Source organism: Parasteatoda tepidariorum, chromosome 3 (assembly GCF_043381705.1).
Source record: "Parasteatoda tepidariorum isolate YZ-2023 chromosome 3, CAS_Ptep_4.0, whole genome shotgun sequence".
Taxonomy (NCBI): Eukaryota; Metazoa; Arthropoda; class Arachnida; order Araneae; family Theridiidae; genus Parasteatoda; species Parasteatoda tepidariorum.
In genome coordinates, this window is record NC_092206.1 from 60,607,319 (window position 1) to 60,626,654 (window position 19,336).

At 27.3% G+C, this 19,336-nt stretch overlaps 1 protein-coding gene across 1 annotated transcript; it reads right to left on the minus strand.

Annotated features, from left to right (window-relative positions):
* Window positions 1–305: 305 nt before the first annotated feature.
* Window positions 306–14,489, minus strand: LOC107445121 (SAGA associated factor 11kDa). The gene is made up of 10 exons (XM_016059461.4): window positions 14,376–14,489; window positions 13,731–13,840; window positions 12,233–12,240; window positions 11,985–12,138; window positions 11,034–11,104; window positions 8,062–8,109; window positions 7,299–7,382; window positions 5,811–5,836; window positions 3,618–3,727; window positions 306–2,109 (listed from the first exon to the last, which is right to left on the minus strand). Exons 1-10 carry the CDS (start codon window positions 14,487–14,489, stop codon window positions 1,983–1,985), a joined length of 852 nt encoding a protein of 283 aa, XP_015914947.2. The 3' UTR covers window positions 306–1,982.
* Window positions 14,490–19,336: the final 4,847 nt, after the last annotated feature.

Genomic DNA, 19,336 nt, shown 5'->3' on the forward strand with positions numbered 1-19,336 from the left:
AAAATATCTTGATAACAATGAAGAAATGCATTTTGAAAAAAAAACTAACAGATGAAAGCATATGTGATAACAAAACAAAATGTAATAACAGAATATTTTTAATTTATTTTTTTTGGGGGGGGAGGGGGGTTAGTTTGTTAGAGGGTTGCACCCCCTTTCATATTATTCTGCCGGCGCACTTGGTTGATAATGTACCTATCGCGATGAAAAACAATGGATTTTTTTAATGATCTCTTTGACAAACTATAGTACACCAAAAAATTGACCCCAAGATAAAAATAACAGATAAATAAGCATTCATAAAAAAAGAGACAAAATATTTTGTTTATTAAAATAAGACATACCTACAAAGAATATAATACAAAATAACTGAACAATAATTTTATTTTTCTTTAAAAAAAAAAAAAGGTCTAGGAAATATATACATTTACAAAATAAGCTTTCTAAATCACATTTTAATGCTGCCACTGACAATTAAAAAAGCATCCTAAATTAAAATATCATGTAAATGTATGTACAAAAATATTTTTGAAAAAGATTTTAACACAAAGATGTTTTTTTTTAATAAAAAATATAAATAAAATAGAATAACTTATAAAACTGACAGGAAAAACATCAACCTGCAAATTAACAATAAATTTCAGTTTATTGTGTTTAAAAAAATAATACATAAATCAAGGCAGTTTGTTTTGGAAATAAATACAAAAAACATTTAGTCTCTTAATCAGACTAGATAAATACTTATTGTATAAACTAAATAACTCAAGTAGGGTCTTTATTCTAAACTAAATAAATTCATGCTGCGAATATAGAAATGTATCACTTTGCAATATAAAAATGATATACAGAGTAATTAGCTATGCATATAAAAATGTATAACTCAATAACTTGAATAAAACAAAAACCAGAAATAAAAGGAAGAAAAAGTGCTTCTAGAAATAAAACATAGATTGCTCTTTCGTTAAGACTCTTTGTATTTCATTAAGACAATATTTGTAATATTCAAATTATTATATATTTAACTATAAAAAAATACTAGATTCTGATCAAAACAAAATTTTGACCTCCTCTAATTACAACCACTTTTGGGAGGCACAGAATTTTTTCCATAGACTAAGTGCTGAAGAAAATCTTTAGGAGAGACCATCTCCCAGCGTTTGGGAAAACCTCTGAGTTGAAAGTTAATTGTTAATTTAGAAAAAAAAGTTTCTTTGGAAAAAACTAAGCATCTCAAACAAACAAGCTACTCGTCATTTTTAAAGATAAATAAAAGTAAAGGAAAACTTAAACAAAAAAACATAATTGTTCATTTTCAAAATAGCTCCATCATTCATAATTGATGAATTTGTTTTTACTCATATCAGTAGGAATTATTTTTATTGTTACTAAATTTTATTTCTCGATCTGGTTTTCATGACGCCAACACAAAAGGCATTTCCACAGCAAGGAAATGACACGGACAAAAATTAAAATATTTTTCAAAAAATCGTGTGCCATCGATATCATTTTGAAGTCCATGAAGGTAACCCATTGGAACAGCCAACCTCTATTAATGACCATTTTAATGTGGAACAGAGAGTGGTCGATCCTAAGAGGTTTCAGTTTAATTTTACGTACCAAGAAAATTTAAATATCTAATAATTCTGCTATGACATAAGTAAACATAATACAAAATTTAAAATTCCGAATTTTTTCTTTTATGTATATCATCGAATAACAGGCAAAGGCATTTAATAAAAAACAGCACTCTCAAAAATATTTAAAAAAATAATAATAATTTATTATTAATTTATGCAATAGCATATAGACAGTTAAATACAATATAAGAACTCAAAATTTTCTACAAATTCTAACAAAGATGTATTTCTCTAGATGTTGAAAATGTTTGAAAAACTAGATCAATTTTGCAGTGTTATTTTAGTAGTAGCTTTATGAGGTTAAAAAGTTCCAAAAAGTGAGGAAAAATGAGATTTTATAAGTCTTCAATCAGAATTGAACTCTGGGGATGAGCTTCTAGACATACCAGGCGCTGTATAGAATGCAGCTCCTTCTTCATCAACAGTATCTACATCAATATGTACATCATCGACTATTTGTTCATTACCGTAACTAAAAAAATACTATTATATTAATTAAGAATAAAAACATATTAAATTGCTATCAATAGTACTTAATATCAACTACTATAGAAATAGTACTAAAACCTTTTTAACCTATAGTACATTTTTTTAGGATTTTCTTACAAAATTTAGTATTTTTTTAGGTATTTATTTTTCTTATTTTTAACATTTCGAAGTCTGAACTTTTTAGGAATATTTTTAAGATTTCCATAGCAATTTCTGTGATCAAAAAAAAATTAAACTGAAAGTGTTATAAATTTTTGAACAACAATTTTATTAATCAAAAGGAAAATAAATAAAGGACATAAATTAAATATATAAATTATTATGGGTAGTAAAAAGCAATATTATTTAACAATGAATTTGAAAAACTTACAGTAAAGTACACAAAAATATTCAATAGCAAAACAGTATTTTTTAAACTTTTGTAACTTAAATTAAAAATGCTAGTATACTTGTTGTAAACTTGACACTTATTTAAGTCATTAATCTAAAATTATCAGGAGTGACTTCTTAACTTGAGATACTTTGAATCAACATTATTTGAGATATTTTGAATCAACATCATTTGAGAATTGTTAGCATATAAGGATATATTTTGAAATATGTCAATAATTGTTTGTTTTTTTTTAAATATGAAAAAGAAAAAAACAGTAAACTATCATTATATAATTCACAAGGCTAACTTATCACATTGAACCGAATCAAAAAATTATTTCAAATGTTTGGCAAACAAAGAAGCGTGGAACACACAAATTTTTATTCATTCAATGAGCGTCAGGCTATAAAAAGTTAGTTAAATTTAGTAATTTTATTTTAAAGTAAATTACCAAATTTAAGCAACCATTTTATACAAATTTTTTGGTGTACAAATCGACCCTCATTTGTAATTTTAAAATTGTGAATTTTTGTTGCATTCTGCGTTTAAGTTGACCTGCATTTGCTTAAAAAAAAATTTACAAAAAATACATTTCGACGATTCTAAATGATAATCAAAGTTTTCCTCAATAGTTTTAACTACAAAAAAACCTAATTTGCAGATAAAAAAGAATAAAAACTCCTCAGAATGCATGTCAATCTTTGCCTAAATTATTTTGGAATTAAATTGTAATCACTTTAAATAAGCAAGTTCAAATTAAAAATTTCATTATTCCCAAATAAAAAGTTATCTTACNTTTTTTTTTTTTTTTTTTTTTTTTTTTTTTTTTTTTTTTTTTTTGTTAAAAGTCAGAAATCAAAAGAGAAATATTTGTGTTGCTCTCCTTTAACGTATAAGCCGATGCTCCATTTATTCAATTTACAAGTAAAACAACTAAATATTAACAACACATAACAAGATGTAATATTATTTTCTAACAATTTTTTCACTCTTTCTTTTTTCACTCTAGGTGTTGATCAATCAAGAAATCTTTACATTTTTCGTAAAAAAATTTGTCAAAATTTAATAGAATTTTTTACTTCATTCATTTTAAACAATCCTATTTCTTAAGAACTTACCTAGCTAAAAGTTCCTTCCGGATATCATTTCGCATTTTATCAGTGTGCTGAGAACATTTAAGAGTATTCATGCACATTCTCTTTGTATGCTTAGATTTTACTCCACAATACTAAAAAAATTAAAACAATAATTTTTAAAATCATTTAATACTTAAAAAGAGTATTAAAAAAAGTACTTTGTTTAAAATAAAAAAGTACCTATCTGGAAAAAATACCATGGAAAAGTTTGATGTATAGGTGCTACTTTACAAAAATAGGCCCTATCTTACAAATTTTCTTATTTTACGTCATAACTGACATTGAACAGCTGGGTTACTTCTGAGTTTACGACTGTCAACATTCAACTCTGTAGCTTTGCGATTTTGTACTAAACCCAGAAAATGAAAAAACTTTTGGATCAAGCATCGGGACAAACTAGCTTTCGTGATGATTTTTTTTATGGCAATAACGTGCATTTAGGAAAACCTCCCCTGTTTAACCCAATGGCAGCGGGATTTTAACCCGTGCCCTGTTTACCACTGACGACATTTTATGTCGCTACTGTGCACTTCAGTGTAAATTTTTTGTTGAGTGTAGAAAGGGTGACAATTAAAGCCATTCAGGTATCTTGAATTCAGGAAATTAACAACTATATCTTCTAGCACTGCCAATAACTACAGCTTGCTTCTGAAAGTGGTGTTGTAACTCAAAATATAATAAAATATAAAAAGCAAGTTTGGTGAGGAGATTGTCTTCAAGTTTAAGTCAATTATGACAAAAATTAACATTTGTTAAAACAAAGAATTGATTAAAAATTTAATTCAAAGAATTTAATAATATGTCTTTTTTATAAAGAATATAGTTCAACTTAGTTTTAGAAAACCAGTAAATAGTGTAAAAGTGTTGGAAATAATGTTTTCACCTAATACATATTAAATCAATAATTCTAGAACAATTACTTTGCTCAAATAATATGTTATTTGTAATAAAATCTATGTTATAAAATAGCAGAAACTTCAAACGTAATCCTTTTCTGAAGTTTACTCTTCTATTTTAAAGTGATGGCAGCATTAAAAATTACATTATAATGTGTATTATAATGTGTCTCTTACGCCAACAATTTTTAATTTCTTGAAACCTGGCATCCTTCTGGTGAACAAAAAACAAAATATTTATTCAGAACCAAAACCTCAAATTAACAACAAAATATGCATTACTAATTTTTAAAATTTCAACAGTTAATAGTAAATCTTAAGTAAAAAAAGAGATTGGTTAAAAAAATTTAGTTAAATGAATTGATTAAATATAAATTTTATAAAGTAAAATATACTGTAAAATAGTTATACTCCGTTTCTGTGCATATCTTTTCAAATAAAACAAAAACATTAGGCGTATAAAATATTATCCATGAACTAAAGAAATACATCCAGAGTGATCATAAATACTTCTAGAGGATAAATTTTTAGGAAAAAATCTTGGGACTTAATCTACCTCATCTTGCTAATCTTGGATTGTGCATGTCATATTTAAATTAACTCAGTTTCCTTGACTTATTTTAATTAAATTATCTAACATTTTCATGATTTTTTCAGATTGATAAAATTCCCTGACTTTTCCATATTTTCCTTGTCTGTGGCCTACCGGCAACATCAAACTCTTATTTTATTAAATTTTCCACGTTTTAAATTTTTTTTATAACATCTCGTATTTTCCAGTCTTAAGTTAACAAAAATTTTAATTATTTATAAATAAAATTTTACGCAGACAATCACTTAGTGAGTCTGACCAAAAAAATAGCTAAAATATAATTTTAGCATTGAATTTTACAAAAAAACAAGTATTAGAATGAGTTTGGATGATGATATAAATTGCAAGGATTTCGTAAATCATCTTAAACAAGATGAGATAAAAATCAAAATAATATTTAGTAGTTTGGTATTGCATATTTTTTTACACTAGATATTTAACAGGAGGTCTTCTAGTTCAATTATCATCAAATTAAGATAATTTTGATAAACTTTAACTTCAGAATCAGTTCTTAAGTTTCTATTGTTAGCTTTATGTCAGCAACAAATTTAAATTTAAAAATAGAAGCTCAACAATTTAATATAATGAACATAATATTTTTAATACACAATTGTTAATATCTAATAATTTATAGTGAGTATACATTTTACATTTACAAAGTTTAAAATAAAAAAAAGCTAGATTTACCTGAGTGAAGAATAACTTGTAATTTTCTAAAATTTTAAAGAAAAACAATAATTAGTGAATTCATTTAAGACTACTGTTCATATTTTAAACATATATACTTTCTAAAATATTTAAATCAAATATGTTTCATAGATTATTTGTCAACATAACTTGACCAATATTATATGAGTTCTTATGGGAATTTTTAGATAGCCAGAAAAAAAAAATTTCTGCCAGAGAAAAGTAATTGAGCCATGAAATAGAAAATCTCAAACATTAGAGAGGCACTAGAAGAGTTGTTTTGATCATGACTGAAAAAAAATCTGACAGAAGGGGTGCACAACCTATGTCCTGCGGGCCACATACGGCCCGCCGACCGTTGACGTGCGGCCCCCGGGAACTTCTGAACGCAGTAAAAGCTTCTTTTAATTTGGTTTTAGTTTAAACATCATAAATTTTTTTTTATTAAAATATTTAATTCAAATTTATATTACTCCATAAAATATGCTTTTTTTGCACTTTCATTCTTTAAGCTTCCTTTTGGTTGGAATTTATATCACCCATCCCAATATTTATGTATATTTATGTACATATTGATAAATTATGAAAATAGAAAAAGTTTTTTAAAGAAATATGTCAAATTTTTCAGTTTTAAATAAATTCAAATAATTATAAGTATTAAATTTTCTGCAAATATGTTATTAAGCTTACTGATAAAAAATATTTGGTGCTTAGAACACTAATGCTTACATAAAAATAACTTGCCACTAACATGACTAAATATGTGTGCGGCCCTTCGTTAATCTTGCCTGCTGTGCAAGTGGCCTTTCACTCAAAAAATTTGTACACCCCTATGATAGAGAAGAAAAAAAAGTGAGACATAAAAGAGAATATCTCAAACATTAAAGGAATAATCTCAGAATAGCTGAAAAGAAAAATTCTAATAGAGAAAAGAAATTAAGATTTAAAAAAGAAAATTTCAAACATTATTAACACTCTCAGAGTGGTTTTGATCACGGTTAAAAAATATATTCTGATAGAGAAAAGAAAATGAGACATGAAAGAAAAAATCACAAATATCATAAATAAAATTGCTACTTTGGCTAAATTGCTATCTTCCAGAGCAAATTTGATCACAGTTGATTAAAATCATCCTCAATTTTCAAACAGCCAGGAAAATAATTCTGTTACAGTAAAAGAAAATGAGACATGAAAGAGGAGATCCCAAACTTTAAAGAGGCATTTTAAAAATGGTTTTGATTATGCTCGATTTATTTTTCAAAGGTTGACCTACTTCGAAGCTTTATTTCCGAATTTTTCCTTCCATTTTGCAAATTGTTACAAAAACTAAATATTGTAATAAAAATTAGAAAAATGCTGTTAAAAATTAGCTATGTTCCACCCCTATTGTGTAACTCCAATCCAAAAATCATTAAAATAAAAAGTATTTGCTGTATTACTACAGGTTAAAAGAAAAAGAAGTTGTTATAATAATAAAAGGATTTTTACCAGGTGACACTTGATCACTTCCACTAACAGAAGGTGAACCATGGGACAAGGAAGCTTCTATGATGGAGAGCATAGTTGGATCTTCTGAAAATTTTGAAAATATATAAAGCCCATCAAAGAAATCAAAACACCATTAGTCTTAGAAAAACTAAGAAAATTCTGAATTAATAATTACATAAATAGAGTGTCTGCCTCTAATAAAGTAACTGATATATAAAATGAGCCACTTTTTAAAATTAAAAACAGAACATTGCAATTTTAGGGATGATACAGCTGCGACAAATTGTGCAAAGATGTACTTTTTACTTTCCTGAGACATACTGCACCAGAACTGCAGAAATGTAAACAAAATCGAAACTAACCTCGAAAAACAAAACTAGCTTAATTTCTCCATGTTTTTAATTGATGATATGGTAAGTAATTTAAAAAGAAACTAAAAATGACTAAAATAATTTTTGAATTATTAAAAAAGTCTTAAAACATGCTCTTAAATAAATAAAAAAATAACACTTTAGTAAAGAAAGGAGAAAATTCTTATCTTCAATTCTTTAAAACTTAATTTAAAAGAATAGATTTATTTTTAAAATAATTATCAAGAATATAATGTTATAAATCATAATAAAGACACTAATTTAATAACAACTAAAATAAACAAAGCAATAGAAAAAAGAACATTTGTAAGACTGGCAACATTCAAAAGCTAATTCTTTAAAATAATAATTAGTATATAACTATTTCTAAAAAAAAACCGCTCTGCACTTACTGGTAACTTTCTTTCGGAATGCTCCTTTTGTTGTTTTCTTCTTTGGTTCTAAAATTAACATAAAGAATAAAATTCAAAGTAAAAATTTATAAATTATATTTCAAAAAGGAAATTTTAATAATTGCAAGAAATTTTAACTTCCTGACTACTGAATAAACATTCAATAATAATTAAATCCTATTAAGATTAAAACTTATTAAAATTTAAATCTTATTGAGATTATTTATTAAGATTCAGTCTTATTCTAAAATTATTTGAACCAGGATTACAACCAACTAATATGTAATATGTGTGTAACCAATAGTTAAACTAAAGTGCTAAATAATTTCTTTGGGAAAAAGGAATTTTTATGAAATGTTAATTATTTTTATAACAGCAACATTTCTTCATTTAATTTTTAATTTTACTTATGATTTTAAAAAATCACAAGTAAATTATTCTCAAACTATCATTTTCACTGATTATTATTTTTAAAATATCACATACAATAAATTTATTTTAATCACAGTTTTCACCAATTTTCAATTAAATTGGACATTAAAAAAAATACTCAATCGGAAGTGGGCTTTTTATTATTATTATTGTCGTGTAGTATATGAAATTATGACAACAAACAAAAAAAAATGATAAAAAAATCAGCAAAATTTTTTTTTATTGTCATCATGACACAGAGTGAGAAAAAATAAAATGTGTAATACAGTACAGAACCCGTTATCCGGAAATCAGAAAACCAAAAAACCAAAACGAAATTCGATAAATTTTCCCGCCATTTTTTTAAAAAAAAAATTTTTCCTCATAAGATTTTAGGATTTTTCTTTCTTTTTTGAAAGATGTTTACCTTGCCATCATTTTGGAAATAAACATTAGTGTATTACTCCATTGTTTTTTCTTCTTTTTAAGATTATTTCCAAAAAAAAAAATTTTTTTTTTTAGTTGGGTTTAACAATGAAAAACTGCTCTTTGTAGCGATTCAGAAAACCGGAAAAATCAGTTATCCGGAATAGCGATGGATGGATCGTTCCGGATAATCGGTTCCCTACTGTATTAAACATTAAAAAATAGCCATGAAACAAAGTGATGGTAAAAGGAATAAATTGTAATAATTGTATTAATTTCAGACCAAATATACATACATTCAAGTTAGATTCTGTCAAATTATGAAACTGAAAGTATGAAAATTTTCATTTTCTAAGTTAAATCTTGTTCTAATATAAGCCATTAGAAACTAGATAAAATGAGTGTCAGGTGTTACACACCTCATTCAAATTATAAGATAGTATAAGAATTCCTCCTAAATCTGAAGTCACACCAATTTCTTTTTATTTCTTTTTGTTTGGTGTACCATTTGCCATGATTTTTGGCAAACCCCTTCTTTACTTAAGATTGAATTTTTAAAAATGCATCAACTTCAGATATGTTTTTTGCAGCTGGTTAAGTGTTAGTCCTTTGAAAAATTTAAACTCCTAACTATAGCATGAAACGAAAAAAATATACATTTTATTTTTCATAAATTTATTAATTGAATTCAAATAATACAAAATTTAAACAAAGCAAAAAATAAATGCTTTTAGTGGGAGGACTAAATTTAAAATTTTAACAAAAAAAAGTTTCCAAAATTGCACTTATTTTAGTAAGGTTTAGTGACATCTTTTTTTATCAGCAATGCCCACTCTGTGTCTTGATCTTTTTTTATCATAATTATACGTTAATTAATTTTTAGGAAATCGTCAATCACTAACCCCTTTCCACCAGGCATGAGGATGGAAATGGAATTAAAAAGTATGGCATGATGTTCCAGACTATAAGTAAAAGTTTTTCAATAAAGCCAATTTCAATAAGTTTCTTTCATAATTTCATATCTATGTCTTGAGAGTTAATTTACATCAGGAAAAAGCTTCAATTTTGAATTTTAATCCAAAATTATAACCATGACTTACTTAAATGAAGTTCACTATTCCGGACGCCCAGTTACATCTCATAAATCCCAACTTTTTTCTTTTTCCTGCTAGCATGAGCTGCTAGGAATTCCTATTTAGGGTATTAGGCAATAAATCAACAAGTACAGTCCTGAATGTTGATTTAGTGATTACGCATAAAAAAAATTTCAAATTGAAATTCGAAATAAATACAAATACAAAATAAAATAAAAAATTCTAATTGAAATGCAAGTCAATGGCATGATAAATTAGCTGCGAAAAACTGTTCAAAAATAAGAGATTTTAATTAATCAGGACTTTATTTTGTAAACAACTGAAAGGCAATAACACTAAGTTCACACCACAATCATCACTTATTTGAAGACTCTGACTTCCTTAGTTTAATTTATGTTTCAGGACTTGATGAATTTTATAAAACTAAGGAATATCTCAAGAATTGTGATGTAAAGTAAAAATAAGTAAACTATTATCTCATAATATTTATGATATAAAGTAAACTATTATCTCATAACTAAAACTTTAAAAAAAAACTTGTTCACAATTCTTTGCTTACCCAATATGGAGGAATACATATAAGTTTGCTTGATTAATTTCAGAAAACATGTTATTTATTTAAACAGCTACATTAACAGAACTTAATATTTTCTAACTTTTTCTAACATAAAAAAACTTAAATTATTTTTTTCTTCTTGGTGGAACAATAAATACATTAATCATGATAAATTATTTCACTAATAAATAAAAAAAATTATCTATTAAACTGAAGAGCAAGTAGTTATCTCTAATTTAAACATAGTGCAGAATGATTGGTAATGTAATTTCAGTTCTAATTTTCTTTCTCTTTTGTGTAGAGTTTATAATTTATATTAACCTTACAAAAACTTTTAAAGGTCAAGTTTATATTCTCTGATATTTATACAAAAATGTTTTCTTGTGTATCTTCAGAGTATTATTAAAGAGTAAAATACAGTTATTATTTCAGAAGGCAGCCTAACTTTATATTTAAAAAAAAAACAATTATTAAATAAAACTAACTTTTTCTTGATGAATAACTGGAGTCACTTTCATTTTCATCATCATCATAATCACTCCCCATTGCATCGATTCTATTAGAAAAAATAAATAAATAAAAAATAGCGAATCAAACTAATTTTCCAAAAAATAAATTTGCAATTGTGTACAGATTATTCAAACAAAATTAAAAATTTATAATAGAGAATTATTTTTTTAGAAGCATTACTTATTACTAATAATTTAAGCATAATTTAAGCATAAGAAGCATTACTTATACTGTTTAAATACTTTTTTCAGAGATTTTACTTTATTACCTGATTTTCACTTCGATGCTAACCCATGAAAAATTACATGATGGTAATTTCCTTATTCATTCAATAATTAATTAAAAATTTTAAGAAAAAAATTTATTTTAAAGGTCGAAAATTTAATGAGCCTAATAGCCAAATTTTAAATTTGAAAGTTATAAGTATTTTTAAGAGTTTTTCAAAGTTATCATTTAAATTCCTGTAATTAACTTTTTCTAAGTAATTTTAATATCAATAATTGTGAACATAAGTTTTGTGAGTTTTAAAATGCTTACAACCATAAACATTAAAATTTGGTAACTAGGTTCCATCAAACACATTTTGAAGAGTAAAAACTGTTGCTATATTTATCAAAAACAATAGCTATATTTATCATAAGAACAGTTGCTATATTTATCATATAAATTCTATGCAGTATGAGACAAAATTGTTGAAGATCAAAAACAGTTTTTAGCAAAAAGAAAAAATTTCCTGAAAAACAAAAATATATTACCTACTAAGACATAAAATTTGAAATATTGAACTATCCACTATAATAAATTAATAACAATATCATTATTGACAATTGTAATAATCATAAATGTTTTTTTTTTTTGATAAAATATTAAGACAGAAGTTTTTCAAACGCTAATTTAATTGATTTAAAACAAAAAGAGAATCTCACTTTCTCCTAGCATTTCTACTGCTTAGTCGTCCATTTCCTACCATGCATTTTTCTAAGTGGTTAGCAAATCGAGAAGCTTCAATTTTTCTGGTACAATGAGGACAATTTATATTGTGTTTAGCACTTATTTGACCAAATATATCTTCTTTAACCTCTAAGAACGAAAGAATATATATTAATACAATAATGAGCACAAAATATATGCAAAATAACAATTCTATTAAAAAAAAATTATTAAGAGTACTTACTTGTCTCTCTTAATTAGATGAAATGCAAGAATCACATGAAAAATCAAAAGAAATATTATAATTATTAATTAATAAAAATAAACTATAAAATGAATGAAAAAATTTTCAAACTTAGAGTTAATTTCATTGAATTGCTCAAAATATTTATCAGTACAAAATAAAACAAATGAATAAAATCTAATAATATTTTAAAATTAAATAAAGTCAGCAAAATTGATGTTATAAACATCAATAAAAAGTTACACTTTATTAATTTAAAATTTTCCATCAATAAGACTAACACATTTGTAAAAAAAATTCTGATAACTGAAGTGATGTAACAAAAAGAGTTTAAATAATGGAAAAAATATTGGGTTATTTTCTATCTTATTTTAATTTGAGATTACAATTATAATGAAATTTATAGATGCAGATGCTTTTAAAGAGTAATGCAGTCAAACTTCAAAATTATGAACTCAATGGAAGGCAAGGACAAAAACCCAATATTTTTTAGTAATTCTGTCTAATTATTAACTGTGCTAATATTTTAAATGTTAAATAACATACATTTATTTCAAAAAACTTTTATTTCAAACAACCTCAATTGATTTTACATTACTGAAGTTTTTCTGTTTTACCACTTTCTTTGTTTGTTTGTTTTTTTTTTGTACATCTTTAGATGTCTAAGCTTTTTTTAATATCACATACTGTAACCTAATTGTTCTCAGTAACTATTTTCTCATGAATATCAGGGGTTTCTTTTATTTCGGTTCTTTTTGGAGTTAGTAAGTTCTTTCCTTTTTTATGCGCAGATATTCTTAAATGCAACACATATTCCATCTTCAGGAATGGTCAGGCAATTTCCTTTCAAACATGGTAATCTCTAAAGATTTGAAAAATTGCTCAAGGAAAGTTTCTTAAGAATTGGAAATAAAAAAATTAAAAAAAAACAGAAAAACATCTTAAATTCTAAATTCAGTGATCAAAAATATTAGGTCACTGAAAAATGTATGCATTTAAATAAAAGTGCTCCTTTTTCTTTTCTTTTTTCCTTATTAGTATTATTGCAAACACATAGGAACATCAAAAAGGTTCAACTGTATCAAGCTGAATCGTGATAAAACTTTTTCATGATTATTCATAATACTATATTGCTTACTGCAGGGTATTATGAAACTCATAACTAAGTATACTATTATCTGTAATTAGCAAAATTTATGTCCTTACAGAACAATAAATACTTGCTGATTCTATTTGAATCTACCAGATTTTATAGCCTTTCTTTAACTAACTTAAACCAATTTTTTTTTTTCATTTCTAAAGGAATAAAGTAATTGTTTCTTAATCTCAGTAACATAAAAATATTTAAAGAATTAAATTAAAAAAACGATTGAAACTAAAACCAACTTCCCACAAATATTTACACTTAGAATACAATGCATAAATTCCATTTTAGAATGAACATTTCGATTCACACTTTCCGATGATAAACATTTAAAAAAAAAAAAAACTCTCTTACTCCTCTTTATCTTTTCTATAAAGACCTATTTTAGATGCTCTATGTACTTGAAAACAAAAATCTAAGATGACATCATTGATCAAATCATCAGCCACAGCAGCAAAGGCTTCCTGAAAGATTCAAGTAATTACTGCAAGTAATGATTAAAGATTCATATTAATACATATCATTCAAAAAATAGGATATAATAAAAATCAACTAGTTAATTTTTAGCCGAAATCTGAGGTTCCGATTCATTAAAATAATCTTAAACATTGTTAGCAATAGTGCATATCTTCAACTATTAAACTTGTTTGACATTCAATTCAGTATCATTTATGCTTGAAATAAAAACTTACATTCAACTCAGCTAGACAGTTGTAACTGTCTCTTATATAGAAAAATAATGTGGATTATAGGAAAAAGTTCAGAGACACAAAAAATAAATAAAAACTATTAAAATGTCTAAAAGGTTGCCTTAATTCAATCTGTATGACAAATTCATCAATTAACTTTATAATAATAAATAACTTTATGACAATAAATAATTTTATAACAATAAATGACAATAAAAACAATTCAAAATGTTAAAGGTGGTATATTATTAAAAACAAATCAAGCTGTTGCAGAAAGCTGTGAAAAAATAAATATTTTAACAGCACTTACATCACTGACATCTGATGGCTCAAAATTCTCAGGAACAGCTAAAGGTGACGGCGGTCTTGTTAATGATGGTTCACGTTCGAAGGACACTCCATCATTAAAGGAACTCTTCTGCATTGTAAAACAATTTGTCGGGGAAAAAGAAACTTAAAATTTAAGTCTATCTCCAAAAACTAAACAACTTAAAAAATTTTCCTATAGGAGACACAAATTCGTAGGTAAAACAAACCCGTAAGAGGAAATGAAGGTCTATCTTCTCAGTGGCAACAAGAAATAAGTTTTCAGGTTTACCTTATTTTTGTAATTTATCTTACTATTGGCGTAAATAATTATATATTGTCATTACTTTTTCAGAATGAGTGTTTAGTTGTAATAGTTCTGAAATAGAATGTAACAATATAATCAAATATAAGAACATATAATAAATTGTATTTTTACTCTTAAAACAATGGAAAAAGGATAATATTAAAAAATAACAATAATAATTCAGAGGGGATGCAATTTTCTATCATTTAAAAATAAGTCATTTAGGAATTAGTGCATTTAGAACATAGCTTTGCATAATAGTAACATTAGTAACAAACATAATAGTAACATATAGTTCGTTACATAATAGTAACAAGCATAGCTTTGCATAGCTTTTTTTTAAACATAATTGCTAATACATTCGGAAGAGCAAATATTTCCGATTTTTGCGAAACGAGAAAGAATTGAAATATAATTTCTCTTTTCATATAAAATGAGTCCCGCAGTGGACTGATCGTTAAGACACGGTTCCCAGCAGATCACCGAAGTCAAGCATCACTGGCTACGGTCAGTGTGCGGGTGGGTGACCACTTGGATCAGTCTGCGTAGGGACCGAGGGTGTGCGGTATTGGTCCTCGTTAAACTGTGCTACCGTAAAGTGCTCGACTTCGCGCGCAGGTCGTCGGGCTACCGAAGCGGGGGTGCCATCCCTTCCGCAGAGGATCAAAATTGTGATGGCATGTCTTCGGATCATCCTTCGGGATGTTTCCCAGACCGTCGCCAATAGCCCATTGTGCAGCTCTAGTGCGACGTAAAGTAACAACAACAACAACAACAACATATAAAATGAAATAGTAAATTCATATTGAGCAAAAATTATCGCGATTATAGATATTTTAATTTAAATTGTAATTTTTTTATTTTATAACAGTCGTTGAACAACCGACCCAGTTTTGGGCTTATGACTACCGATGTTCAATTCCGTAGTCTTGTAATTTAGAACCCAATCCGGAAGATGAGAGAACTCCAGTATCAAGCATCGGGAGAAATTTTGGCTTCGTGGAGGATTTTTTGGTGGAACATTTGCGTTACATGGGGAGGAAAACCACCCATGGTTAGTCTGAGACGACAAGAGGACTCCATGATCCGTCTACCACTGAGGGTATTTCACGTCACCACTGTGGTCGGTATAAGCCGGATGCAGAATTCGTATCGACCAGCCATAGCTGGGATTCGAACCCGGTTCACCTTATTGAAAAGCAAACATCCTATCCCCTGAGACAACGCGGCTTTTCGATATAATTTGTTCTTCTCTGAAGTGGAATGGAATGAATGAATTTATTTAATTTCTTTCATCTCATAGAAATGAAAAAGCAACACCACTTGGAGTGCACAATAATTTTTTCATCACAGAATTTCATTTTCAACCAGACGGAAAGAGTAAGTGCGTTAAATGCTCGAAAAAACATTGACTGCATTTGCATTTATATGAAAGGAAGGAAACTTATTAGTCGCATATTCATGGCTGGTTTTCGAAAAATGCAATATTCTTATTCTTCGAATTGCAGCGTTTCGTCGCTTGAGCTTTTTTACTCTTGTTCAAATAAGGAAAAAAAAAACGGTTTTGAAAATATTAGGCTCAATCTAATTCTTTTTAATCGAGTAGAAAAAAGTTGGAAAAGAACCTCTAATTTCATGTTGAATTTAGAAATTTCAGATAACGTCTGAAAAAATTGGCAAATATATGTCCGAATAAACTATTTAATAAAATGAAAAGTATTTGATAAAATATGGGGTGTTCCTAATTGCTACTTTTAACACAGGATGTCATTATATATAGTTTTTTAGAATCTTAGTCAATATTTAAGTGAAAGAATACTATAGGCAGTGGGTTCAAATAAGTTTATGCATATTAGATGTTAAACATGAAAAAACGATGCCTCTGAAAACTAGCGAAACAGTTGGGGAAAGTGGAATGCAAATAACGAAACATTGACTATCGAAATTGGCTATATGTGGCGTAGAGCAGAACTCTCTGCCTATGGATGGCAATACTTTACACGCTTTCACCATTAGCGTGTGGAGAGTCATAGGAGAGGAAAGTACTGCAATTTCTCTCTTGATTTTCAAATAGATTAAAAACTTTTATATTTGGAAACTATATAGAACTGAAAACTACCTTGAACATAGTTCTAAAAGAAAGAGTCGCGGAAATTTTAAAAAATTATTAGTAACAATTAAATACGAGAAATAATAAGGAAAGGAAAAATATCTTAATACATTCCACTACATTCAACTGAGAAGAGAAGGAAAGGGGAGGGTCCAGATATGGAACCGGTATTCTCCCCAGATGACGTATTCGAGCGTTGCGAGCACGAACATTGGATTTTCGGGCGAAACAAAAGGAAATTGAAAGAAGATCGGTAGCGTAGAACTATGTCGAAGTATCATTAGACAATCAAATTGGTTTTTGAAATTTTCATCCCCTCTTTTTAACTAGGGATTCGATCGTTCCAACTGTCATTTTGCTACTTCCCAGTGTCCCGCAGTGAACTGATCGTTAAGACACGGTTCCCAGCAGATCACCGAAGTCAAGCATCACTGGCTACGGTCAGTGTGCGGGTGGGTGACCACTTGGATCAGTCTGCGTAGGGACCGAGGGTGTGCGGTATTGGTCCTCGTTAAACTGTGCTACCGTAAAGTGCTCGACTTCGCGCGCAGGTCGTCGGGCTACCGAAGCGGGGGTGCCATCCCTTCCGCAGAGGATCAAAATTGTGATGGCATGTCTTCGGATCATCCTCCGGGATGTTTCCCAGACCGTCGCCAATAGCCCATTGTGCAGCTCTAGTGCGACGTAAAGTAACAACAACAGCTACTTCCCAGTTTAAATATTAGCCTGTGACCTCTAATTGCGTACTATTAGTTACAATTCTGAATACTAGATTTTAAAAATTTATATAAAGAACGGGGAATTGGAACACTCTGTTCATATATTTTAAAAATGTTTGTGGCACATGAAATCTCAAACTTCCTATTGGGTGACGTAAAAGAATATCTCTTGGTTTTAATAATTTTTTTTCAACATAAAATAATAATTTTCATAACTGCTTTTTCTTCCTGACATATATTTTACAGTATAATTAAATTTTGTCTCATAGAATTCAAATTGTATACGGAACTGGCAGCATGTTTTGGAATTCGAAATTTATTTTCTGATTTGTTAGAATCATTAATTTCTAAAGAAATTGGAAAGGACTTTGATAATTCTAAGGAAATTGAAAGGAACAAAGACTTTGAAGAAATACTATATATCAAATGTTTTTTAAACCTTCAGATTTTTTTAAAAAGTTTTTTCCTTTGAAACCTTAAAATTACATTTTTTATGTATTAAAAATTTCAATAATTTACAGGTAATTTAACGAAATAAAAGTATAAATTTAACGATACAACAAAATTTAAGTATTATTGTTAATTGTTGTATTATTTTAATGTTGCTGTATTTATTTAGTTTATAATTGAAGTTAGCAGTTATTTATGAAAGATAAATTTTGTCTTAATTATTTTTATTTTCAAATAATATAGTGAAATAATTCTTAAAGACGCAGCNGGTTTCTTTTATAATTTTAAATAACTTACAGCATTATCGGATTCGAAATTTATATTCTGATTTGTTCAAGGATCAATTTCTTGGTAAAACTTGATAGACTAATGAATGTTCTTAGAATTTTTAACTAATAAGTTGCACTTCATACGATATATAATTTTTTTACTACTAATTAATTTGAAATCCAGCTTACGATTTTTTTAAATTTCAGTAGAATGTGATGTTTGAGACTATTTTATTTGATTATCAAATAATTTTTGAAAATTTCGTTTCGAATTTGTAAGATCGGACTGCGTCAAAAGCATAACAATATCAAGTGGCAGATTAAGCAAAATTTTTATTTTAGTTTTCAAGGACATTCAATATCTAAGAATTACACGGCGAAAAAATAAATATATGTGATAAAATACCTGATTTTCTCAAAACTTTTCTGATATAAGTTTTGAATGAAAAAATGTGTTTAAAATGTTTTTACATTTTGGTTGTTCTGGGCAAAGAGTTCATTTCTCTAAATAGCCCAGACAAATTTATTTAAATACAGTTTCACCATTGCAAATGTATTTCTAGATAATCTTCTCTATTTTTCAATCATAACTGAGATTGAAATTAACATATTATTAGTTATATGTACCCAATAAGGAATTCTACTTAAATGGAATAGTTAAAAGTACACTCTAAAAAATCGAAGAAAATCATATGTATACAATATTTGGATTGGGAACTACGCTTAAGCTTTTACTCAAATTAATTATTAATGAGAAACTTTTCCTATTTTTAATTTTATGAAACAAAATATCTAAATTGAGATTTGCTATGCTATCAAAATTTCTCAGTTTTTCATAGGCTCGTAAAATCTCAAATATTTTACATGATTTGCACGAATAAACATTGATGGACCAATCCAGAGCATTTTTATTAAGAAAGTAGTTAGATTATCAAAATAATTAAGTACGACCGGCAAGCCTTTCAGTTTCACAGGCAATCCCAATTTTCGAATACGCTACCTGGGGTGAAGACCGGTTTCATGCCTTATTTTTTAAAATTCCTATAATGCTTTCTTTTAGAAATATGGTTTAATGTAGTTTAGAGTTATATATCTAACTTAAAAGATTTT